We start from the raw sequence: 11,284 nt of genomic DNA on the forward strand, positions 1-11,284 counted from the left end.
GAGGCAACAGTGCCTCGCTAGGATTCCTGTTAGAATTCGTAGATTATTCTTACTTGTTGTTGATACATTCAACAGGTTCTCTAGTTGTGGTATTGCAATTGTATGTTGATAATGATGATGATGATGATGAAGGACACAAAATGAACTACCATGAAACGAAATTCATGGTAATATCGAAAACTAGTATTAATAATGTGTCGCTGTCAAATAATAACCAACCCGTAGAGGGAGTACACCGTTTTAAGTATTTGGGAAGCTGGCTGAATGACGAGTGGGACCCAGATGAATAGAGATAGCCAGGATCACGTTTTTTAAATTAAAATCGCTTCTCACAACTAATGTTGCTCTTAAAATACCATGAACGGATCGGGTGACCAACGACGAGATGCTAAGACGAATAAACAGAGAATTAGAACTAACTAGCCACATTTTTAGAAATAAAAAATATGCCTTGTTACAGCTGATCATGGAAGGAAAGATAGAAGGCAGGCCTCGGTAGAAAAAGATTTTCATGGTTGAAAAACCTTCGAGATTGGTTCCACATACGTGATGTCGTAAATCTAAAACGCATGACTGAAGATCGTGAGGAATTCCAAAGGATGATTGCCAACCTTCATTAGAATGAAGCAGGCACTGGAATAAGAAGAAGAAGAAGATGATGATGATAAAGAATAAGTAGTAATTAGAATAAGCAGCTTTCAATAGAAAATCTGAGATTACTACTTACAAACAATATTCCAGGTAATCATTTATATTTTCTTGGTGATTCGGACACTATGTATGATAAGATTATTCTTCATCATTCTCTACCAATTTTATATACTCGTAATATTTTTCAAATATTTGGCTGTTGGCATATAAACCTTATAATTATCATTCTGTAAATACGGCTATTTTGACAAGATGTGTTCACAAATGTCTTTTTTATTACACTACCGTTTTCAAGTAACATTACCAGCAGAAATAATTTTTTTACTTCAATTTTGGACACAGCTGTATGTACGAATATACATAAACTCAATATTAAGCTGATATTAATTGGAGGTGACAACAAAAAACTTTTAAAAAAACTTGCCAATTTTATTATAATGATAATTGAGGAGCAATATTCCGAGCGAGAACATACTAATGCAATATATATTTAATTATATTCGTGCGTGGCCAGAGTGAGAATTAGTTTTTCAAGGTTAGGTACGTTCTGTTAACTTAAAATCGACTTTGCCTTTAATTTCAAAAAAAAACGATCGAAATTATTATAATATGAGTGGTACTTTACGCGATTTTCACAAAAAAATCATTGATTGATTATTCAATTTTCGATATAATCAAAACTATTAGTTAAATTGTATATTATATTATTATATGACATAACATGAATAAATTTACACACTATATTATGGATTATATGTGAAAATTTAAAGTTTCATAAGATTTAACAACAGAGAAATTTCTTAACTACTTGGAAATAGCTTTTTGAAAACTATTTCGAAGGTCTCTTGATCCTAATTTGAATTCCAAAATAGAGATTTATGTACAAATGATGAAAAACTATCAAATCACTGGCCGACAAGATTTTCGTAACACAGGCTGAACCTTTATTTTTAAAATGGAAATACCCGTCGAATAATAGAAAAAATATTTATTAAGCCCTAACACGTACCACTTTTCAATAGCTTAATTATTCCTGTAATTTTATAAGGGTGCGGTTAATATCAGTAAATTTTATGGCCGAATATATACCTGAACTCTATTATTCAGAATAATAAACATAAAAATAACTTTAAATATAAGTAATCTGTTGAATTTCATACTAAGTGGTTTTCTGTTCATAGTGCAAAAAGTGATTATAAAGACGAAAATGTTGAGTCAAACGCGCCGCAGCTGCAAAATTACTCCTGACAAATTTTGCTATATTTGTGGAGAATTTATGGTGAAATCGCAAGCCAAAATGTGAAAAAAGCCTATTTCAAAAATTTTTATACTTTAATTGGAGACCAAGACAAACAGTGGACCCCCAACGCGTGCTGTGTTAGTTGTAGCGTGTTATTGGTGCAGTGGATGAATGGGAAGAAAAAAACATGCCTTTTGCAATTCCAATGGTATGGCAGGACCCCATTAACCATTTTGACGACTGCTATATTTGTCTAACAAAGACTGAAGGTTTTTCTAAGAAAGGAAAGCACAAGATCGAGTATCCAAATTTACCGTCTGCTATACGACCTGTTCCCCATAACGAAGATTTACCAGTACCGATTGCGACAAAATATTGTTTTAGAAGATACTGGAGACAAAGTATCATCAGGAAGCTCCGAAGAACAATGCACTGACCCTATTTTTACTCCAAATACCAGTTCCGGCGAGCCACATTTGATTGTTCAAAGTGAGTTGAATGATTTAGCACGTGATTTGGGGTTATCAAAGCAACAGTCTGAATTTCTTGCTTCTCGTCTTAAGGAATGGAGCTTGTTAGCCAAACAGACAAAAATTACGACCTTTAGAAAAAGAAATACTACATTTTCTGTTTTATACAGTATTGGAAATTCGTTGTGTGCGTGTACGGATATTAATGGTCTAATGAATGAACTTGATATTGACCATAATTCCAGTGAGTAGCGCCTATTTATTGACTCGTCTAAATACAGTTTAAAAGCAGTGTTATTGCTCATTCTGTGAAGATGAAAGAAACTTATGAAAAATATTCGCTTGCTTTTAGAAAAATTAACTACAAGTATAAGTGACAGATACGTGGGGACCTGAAGTTGATTGGAATTTTAATGGGACTTCAGGGAGGGTTTACGAAACATTTCTGTTTTCTTTGTCTATGGGACAGTCGGGCAGTGCAGTAGATCAACACTATGTAAAAAAAATTGGCAAGCAAGAAGTGAGTTTCAACAGGAATCTCAAAATGTTAAGTTTATACCCTTTGAAGATCCTAAAAATGTGCTTCTGCCCCCCTACACATTAAACTTGGATTGACGAACAACTTTGTAAAGATTATGGATAAAGAGGGTGATGGGATTAAATATTTTAGAGAAGTCTTTCCCTAGATGAGTGATGTCAAATTAAAGGAAGGTGTTTTCAATGGGCCATATATAAAAAAATTACTGGACGATGACAATTTTGCAAAAAAACTCACCAGACAGGAACTTATAGCAAGGAAGGCATTTGTTGGTGTAGTGAAGGGATTTTTTGGCAACATTATGGATCCAAACTACCAACAGTTAGTTGACGAACTTCTAGACGCCTACAAATCCCTTGGTGCTCGAATGTTATTGAAAATTTATTTCCTCCATTCCCATCTGACATTTTTTCCTGAAAGTTTTGGAGCTGTCAGTGATGAGCAGGGTGAAAGGTTCCACCAAGATATTGGAACAATAGAAATTGGATATCAAGGACGATGGGATTCGGCCATGATGGGTGATTACTGTTAGTTTATTAAAAAGAGAAAGTGCAACCCCTCATAAAAGGTAAAAGTAGAGCTAATTGATATTTAGAGTTATTTTTTATTAGATGTAAACTATAAATGTTGTCAATATATAATTATTTTTAATAAATATTAAATATTTTACGAATGAATATGGTTCTATAAATATAACAACTTACACCTTTCGTGTTACAATTTTTTTTCATATTTTCGTATTTGTACACGTCCATTTTATCACAATATGCTATTAATTTTTGTGTTACTACAAATAAATTTTTTTTATCGGCCAGTGATTGTCGAGTGTACAAATTGATAATCGCCACCAGGTGAGACAATAGACAGTTTTTGTAAACGAAATATATTGTAACAAATGATATTTCATATAAAATTATATTAGGTTTCGGGCCGTTATGAAATTTTTGACCAAAGAAAGACTAAGGCCCTCCGCACACGGATCTACTCATTTGCAATTTGAGTTTGCAGCTTGATTGCGCAACGCGCAATCGGAATCGTGCAATCGAAATCGTACAATCGGAATCGTGCAATCGGAGTTGTGCAACCTCTTTGCAAGTGGAGTCCGTACACAGGGGGGCCATGTTTGCAACTCTCGGCTGATAGTCGGCTTCAGTTGGCAACAGAGCTCAGATGAGTGGAATTATATTTCCATAATTTTACTTTATGTAGTGCTAGTTTTTGAAAATGCATTCTAGCAGTAATGTGTCTGAGATAGAAATGATAGATTACTATCAGTAATCTTTTTTTTTTTTGAATAACCAGGAAGGTGGTAGTTGTACAACACTTCATGCTTCTCCACCTCTTCAGCTAAAGAAATATTGATTGATTGAGATTGATCACTCATTTTAAATAATATAAGGCCCTCCGCACCCGTGATCTTTTATTGTACGGCACGCAACTACACTACTGAGATTTCAGGCGACCGGGAGTCAGCGTTGCGTGCAACTCATGCGATTCACGTTGGCAACTGGATGTGAGTTTACGACTGGCAGTTGGCCCGTGTGAGGACTCCCACTGTGAAACACAGACAAGGTGCGCGTGACTCCCGTTGACAACTCGAATTGCAAATGAGTCGGCTTGTGTGCGGACGGCTTAACACGAACATAAATAAAAAATAGGCTGTTTAAGGTGACTTGTGTCCATCATTTTTAGTAATTCAAAATTAATTTAAGTATTATTAGATGTTGATCTATGTGCGGGAGGTCCTGTGACGGTGATTACTCCAGAACACATTAAATTATTGGTCTAAGTAACCGGCGCTTAAAAACAAAAGAAGTAGCAACACAAATCGGCATTTCCAGATACTACATGAGCATTTAAAAATGACAAAATTTAGTTCAAAGCGGGTGCTTAGAATTATTAGTACAGTTATTGTAAAAGCAACGTCGAGTAAATTAGTGAGCGATTTTTACAGCTTTGCTGCTAGGGTCAAGAAAGTGGAATTCGATGGTCATCTTCTATGAACCCACATGCAAAAGAAATTCGCTCCCGTGGTCGTCTATCTTGGTTCTGTAATGACAACTAACTGATCTAAAGACATCTACTGATGATAATAGGTCAAAAGTGAATGTCAAAGGAAAAAAATTCTGTCGTGCGATTTTCTGAAAGAACATGATTGCTATAATCTACAATTCCTGTACTAAATAGCTACTCTCAAGTTAGTTTATACAAATATATATATAATATAAATGATATATAGTAACATATAATATAAAGTATCGGCTTTTGATTAAGACAATGGAAGAGTTTAGGAAGACATTTAGGAACAGTATTGTAGAAATCATCCAAGCAGCAAATATTGAGTTTAAATTTGCTTCTTCAATCCTATTCGTAACTTTTTTCATAGAGACAAAACATCCAAGAATCTTCATCATTTTTCAGGAAAGAATCATTTTGCATTTCTACTAAATATTGGAATATTAATTGATAATTTTTTTCTTATGCACCCATAACAACTGTCATGACTGAGAATAGTCGTATTGTTAGCACCCCGTATCACTAAAATGTAAACTAACCATAATATTTGATAGGGTAGCAAGTATTCAAAATCGGTGGTGTATGACACTGTTAACAGTTTGAGGTCTCGCTACAATGAACACTCTATATCCCCGAACGTGTCAACATTTACAAGATACCCTATTTATACCGGATAATAAGTTATGTTACTCTTGGGTTTCTATCGAATAGCTATATAACCATAATCATTTAGCCCAGAAGAGACGATGTAATTTCTAACGAGATCACTCGCATTTAGAATTAAAGAGGAAGCTTGAGTGTAGATAAATCTGTCAAAAATATTAACAAACCTAAATTAAACAAATCATATTTTTAAAGTATATAATATTATGTATCTCTAATACAAAATAAAACTCAATTAACATAAAAATAGTTATTATTTATTGCTTTTGACAAATTCCATTTTTTCCGCAGAAAAGACGTTCTGCACATTTACTGAAAATTGGTGCGAAACTTCGAGATAAAAGTATTTGAGGTCGTTTGCAGTTTTGTCCTTCATCTGAAACATACAATACATAAAAAGCGGGGAAGTTTCATGTAAATATTATGATAAAACATTGGAACACAAGCCATATTTGTTTAATTTTTTATTCGTTATAAGATCCGAATAAAAAACGAGCAAAAATGTCATGCATGATGAGGTAACGAATTATATGGTACGATAGAAGATGATACAGAATTGTTGTTGCTTAGAATTTGCGGTAGGTTTATGGGTGTTTCAATAGAAGCGCAAAATTTGAATCACGCGCCATGTTTGACAGTCACGATATCACATGATTATGACAGATCGAAAGTTGACAGCTGGGAACATGGAACGTCTTGATTGTCAAAAATTATTATTAAAATGGTGAAAGGTGATTGCTACTATTTGTGAAGTACGTCCAATGTGCCTAATTCATTTACTGTGAAAAGAGTAATGAAAAAATTCGATAGTATCGGTTCGGATATTTATTTAAAACACACGATACAAGCTCGTAGAGATCTTTCAGGAGAAAACGTCATAACAGTTTGCGAGAGTGTAACAGAAAGGCCAGAGACGACAATTCGCCTTTAGGCACAAGAACTAGACATTTCAATAAGCATGCTTCAGAGCATTTACAGCTGCGTGCCTACAAAATCCAACTGACCCAGCAACTTATGCCAGTGGTCCATGAACATCAAAGAAAATTCAACAATTGGATCTCTAAGCAACCTGCTGATTTTGCAAAAAAAAATAATTTTTCCCTCGAAGACTACGTTAACAGGCAAAGCTGTCGGATTTGGGAAAATTCACGAATGTTTCATTAGAAAGTGATTTATTAACCAAGAGTCACTGTATGGTCTAGAGCAATGAATGGACCGTTGTTTTTTCGAAAACGAAGAAGGTGATGCAGTTACTTGTGCCTCATTTGGATTGAGGACATTTGGTTTCAGCAGTCACATGTCATACTACCCGTGAAATTATCCTGCACGAGTTTACTCTTGGTCGTGTCATTTTCCGATTTGGTGACCAGAATTTGTCTCCCCGATTTTGTGATTTCACGCCTTTAGACTAGATAAAAGGAAAAACTATGAAGTAAATAGAAATAATTGAAGAACTTGCCATGAAAAAAGTGTAGGAAAATAAGAGTCCCCAAATCAAACCGTTGAGGAGATAAAAATAAGAATATATCTCGTTCCTCCTCTCTCGTGTTTATTCACTTTTTGAATTTTTTAAAAACTATTTAAGTATTTAAAAAGTAGAATAGTCTTCTAAGTACTTGCCAAGAATTTTGTGGCATTGATCACAACATCCACAAAAGCCTCCTTGCTTTAACAAAGTTTGGGATGGTCTACAAGTTGGTATAGGGCAAGGAATTTGCGAGCAATAATTTTTGGGACAAACGAAAAGGGCTTGGTACTGAATGTTTTAAAACTGTTAGCTTTACATTGATAAATGTATATTTTACATAAATGTTTGAAATATTTGGATCAAAATAGACTTAATTATTTTGTTCTGTGAAATAGCTAACATTCATTCCAGTAAAATATAAGAATCACTTTGTATGTTAATGTTAAAATGTAACAAAGTCTTGAAATTTATTATCAAATCCTCATAAAATTGAATAAACGATGTAGAATAAAAGTGTGTTTGTTGTTTTTTTGGTTTTGAGAGGAAAAAATATTTTTTGAAAGTAATACAAGGAAAATAACTTTATTAACGAAGTTTATTTTTCATACAATACACGCCATAGCTTTGGTATCAACCATATAGAAAGACAGAAATGAAAACACTTTATATATTTTGGAAAATGTAGACTAGTTTTTCTCAATATTTTTTATTCCATGCGCCCCCCAACCCCTTCTAATATTCTTATGCTTCCCTATGTAAGAAATACATAATTAATATTAAAAAATTGTATGGTTCAATAAAGAAATTTGAATAATGGGTTTTAGGAAGAAATCTATGGAAAATTTCTGACAAAACACTAAGTAAATTTTTAAAATATAAAGAAAAACTAAAATTCATACTCGAAATAATTTTAATATAGGTTTAAATTGAATACAGAATCTTCCTTTACCTTTTTAACTTGAAAATTGATAATTTTAATGAAAAAATAGTCTAATTTAATACGAAATCTACGACTGACCCATGACGTTTGAGATTGATCTTGGCTTACAGAGCCACTTGTTTGACTCAACTGCGAGTCGTGTGATACCCCAGCGAGTTCTTTTTTTGCTAGATATTATCGGACCACAAATTCTTTACGAGTCGCTTCAGCTTATCTTCTTCATAAAATGAAGTTCTTTGATTCAGAAGCGAACATCTGTATTTTTTCTTTCTGAACTGAAATCTAGTACTGCACTAGAATGGTCTAGAACAAAAAGGTTAAACTGGTATAAAGGACATTACCGAATTTACAATCAAATAAGTAGAAGAAAATAATTGTAATTGTAGTAATGTACTTCAGACGAAGTTGTATTTTCTATTCGTTTATAAATAAACCCGGTAGTCTAATAAATATTAGAAAAATATAATAAACGACAGATCTTGTGCCATGTTATCGAAGGAGCGACCATACACGGTCAATATTATTGTACAACCCACAATTCAATAAACTTGCGCAACCCACAGTTTAGTAATCGTGCATCTTGGTTTGAGTGACCAGGTTAAGTTATCATGTGTGCTTTGGATGCTGCAGCATGTGTGGTATTTGCATTGCTAACCAAGCCGAAGAAGAGGAAGAAGCGGATATGGATGAAGGAATGGTTGGAAAAAAGGAGTGAATTTAATCATGAAAGACTGCTGAATGAGCCAACTTTAAGAACTTTGTCAGATTAGACGCAGAATTATTTGATGAGTTATTGAGCCTCATATTAAAAAAGTCGATACTACTATGAGAGATGCTATTTCCGTGAGTCAACTTTTGTCAATAACGTTACGCTATCTTGCTATAGGAAACTGGCAGACTGACATTATATTGCGCAATCTATTTTTCGTCTTCAATCTTGCTCATACATGTTCAATATAAAATATTGACCGTGTATGGGGCCCTTTAATCTTTATCTAACTATTAGACTGTTCATTAAACCTAAACCTCTTGTGAGACGTTTATAATATGTACATTCTTTACCTCATTTTGCTTCGTCACTTTGATGTGAGTGAATCCGAAATCTGGCAACACAATTTTGAGGTATTTAAATACCTCAAATCGTTTTCAACAATACAAACGTTTGATAATTCATATTAAACTTTTTAAATTCAACAATTATATGTTTACGTTTAATTTTACCTTATTTTTCATGATTTAATATCAAAGCTGCTAACATTTTCATTGTCAATTCAATTATATTCGAGTCGTTTTCAAATTTAAAATTTAAAAGTAGTCTCAGGTTAACAACACTCTTCAAAGTAATCTAGATGAGTTCGGCAAGCGTTAATAACGAAGTAGACTGATAATTTTTATATAGAATATGTAATTAAATTGTGTGTAATAACATACTTATCTCCTAATACTTTAGTTTGGATAAGAGATTGATTTCTTGACAGTAGTTCTATTTAAGTATGCCCAGAATTATTCTGATCAGTAATGTAATGCGAAGATCTATTTTGATTTTAAAGTGGGATCACGATTAAATTCGTAAAACCAGCGAAACATGGTTGTTCGAGATAGTGCTTCATCACCATTGTCGAAGCAAGTTGATCGGTACACTGTTCTTGGTTTAATCCACGTGGAAAGTCATAAAAAAAAATCGCACGATGAATGTTTCAAATATCTGTAAGCAACTCAAATAGCACAACACGTTTTGAGTACGTCCACCATTAAAAATGTCATTCACATCGGTGTTGCCATATCTCAAAACTTAAATAACAACCCTCGAGTAACTAATACCACCTCGAGAATATATTTCAAGTATATGCTAAATTCTTCAATCAAAGAATTTTACGAAACATATCTCTCAAGACTCGGAAGTAGAACAAAATATTGTCTATGATGTTGTTATATTACAACTGAACTTATAACGATAAAATTTCACTTTCTTGTACGGATATTAACAATCTTTGATGAAAAGAAAGATAATAAGATGTTGAAATCGACGTAGCATAGCTAAAAATTCGTTGTAATGAATTATTTAATTTTTTTTCTCATCTAATAAATTGAGAGATGTTGCAAGACACTTTTATTTTAGTATGCATATGATTTGGATAATTGTTGATAGATTTACCATTCTTCATATTAAGCTTAAGTGCAATGCAATGCAAGATGTAATATTTCTTGATCAAAAGCATGCGCAGATGAAGTTCAGCTCATACAAGATGTTGCATTTGCAACATTATCGGTTTTGTGTCATTTTTGTTGCGTACAAGTTGCAATTCTAGTGAAAAATCCAGTTACTTTTTGCTCAACAACCAATTTCTCCATCAGGCTCCAAAAGTATGACAGCAGCAGATATAATTATTGACAGCGATTCACTGACCACTTATTCACTTCGTTACTTACTGAGAATATTTGTCTTCTTCTTCTTCTACTTCTTGGAGATCTGTCGATCTGTTTATTCTGAAGCTGCCTCTGCATCTTTACCTGAGAGTTGGATTGCCAACTATCTTTTCATCTTTTAGGTGGTATCCCGGGAGTCCTTGAGCCGGGCGGGTTGTTTTCTAGGACTATTCTCTAAAGTCTGTTCTTGTCCATCCGTCTTACATGGTTGTACCACTGCCTATTACGTTGTCTTCCCCATCTCACAATGTCTTGTATCCCTCTTCTTGTTTTCCCCACTATTGTTCTCAGTGTTTTCATCTCGGCCACCCTCAGCATTTGTTTCGTCTTGTTGTTGTCCTCGCGGACTTCCGTGCTGTACGTCATGATGGGTCTGATACAAGTCTTGTAGATTCTAATTTTGCTATCTTTGCGCATGTACGGGTTGGACCAGACTATATCTCGTAGGCATCCTGATAGTGCGGATGCTTTGTTAATCTGGCTTCTTAGGCCTTTAACTGGGTCGTGGGTATTTGATATGTATATGCCCAGATATCTGAATTGCATAACTTGTTCTATGGGATTGTCCTCCACCACCAGCTTACATCTGAGCGGATCCTTCTCGATTGTCCGCCTGGTCATCTGATGGGTGGATTGAGTAGCTCTTCTGATGACACTGCCGGTCCTAAGCTTGGACAAAGGAGGACGTTCTCAGGCGAGGTTAGCTACCTACCTGGGATAAAAGAACCAATTGGCTCACATAACTGAAGATACAGTCTACATTTGTAATTCTCATTTTCAAACCGGCCACAAAATATTGAACAAAAATTGAGGTTAGAATTTATTTGCTTTTACTAATAGAATTTTTGTTGGTGGCAGTCATAATGCAATG

General features: G+C 34.1%; 1 protein-coding gene across 1 annotated transcript; it reads right to left on the reverse strand.

Annotated features, from left to right (window-relative positions):
- Nucleotides 1–10,587: 10,587 nt before the first annotated feature.
- LOC130441040 (uncharacterized) lies at nucleotides 10,588–11,034 on the reverse strand. Its single transcript, XM_056774522.1, has one exon. The coding sequence runs from the start codon at nucleotides 11,032–11,034 to the stop codon at nucleotides 10,588–10,590; it is 447 nt and encodes a 148-aa protein (XP_056630500.1).
- Nucleotides 11,035–11,284: the final 250 nt, after the last annotated feature.

This window comes from Diorhabda sublineata, chromosome 3 (genome assembly GCF_026230105.1).
Source record: "Diorhabda sublineata isolate icDioSubl1.1 chromosome 3, icDioSubl1.1, whole genome shotgun sequence".
Classification (NCBI taxonomy): domain Eukaryota; kingdom Metazoa; phylum Arthropoda; class Insecta; order Coleoptera; family Chrysomelidae; genus Diorhabda; species Diorhabda sublineata.

Coding starts and splice junctions, on each gene's coding strand:
- LOC130441040 (XM_056774522.1), bottom strand. CDS start 11,034: ATGACCAGGCGGACAATCGAGAAGGATCCGCTCAGATGTAAGCTGGTG.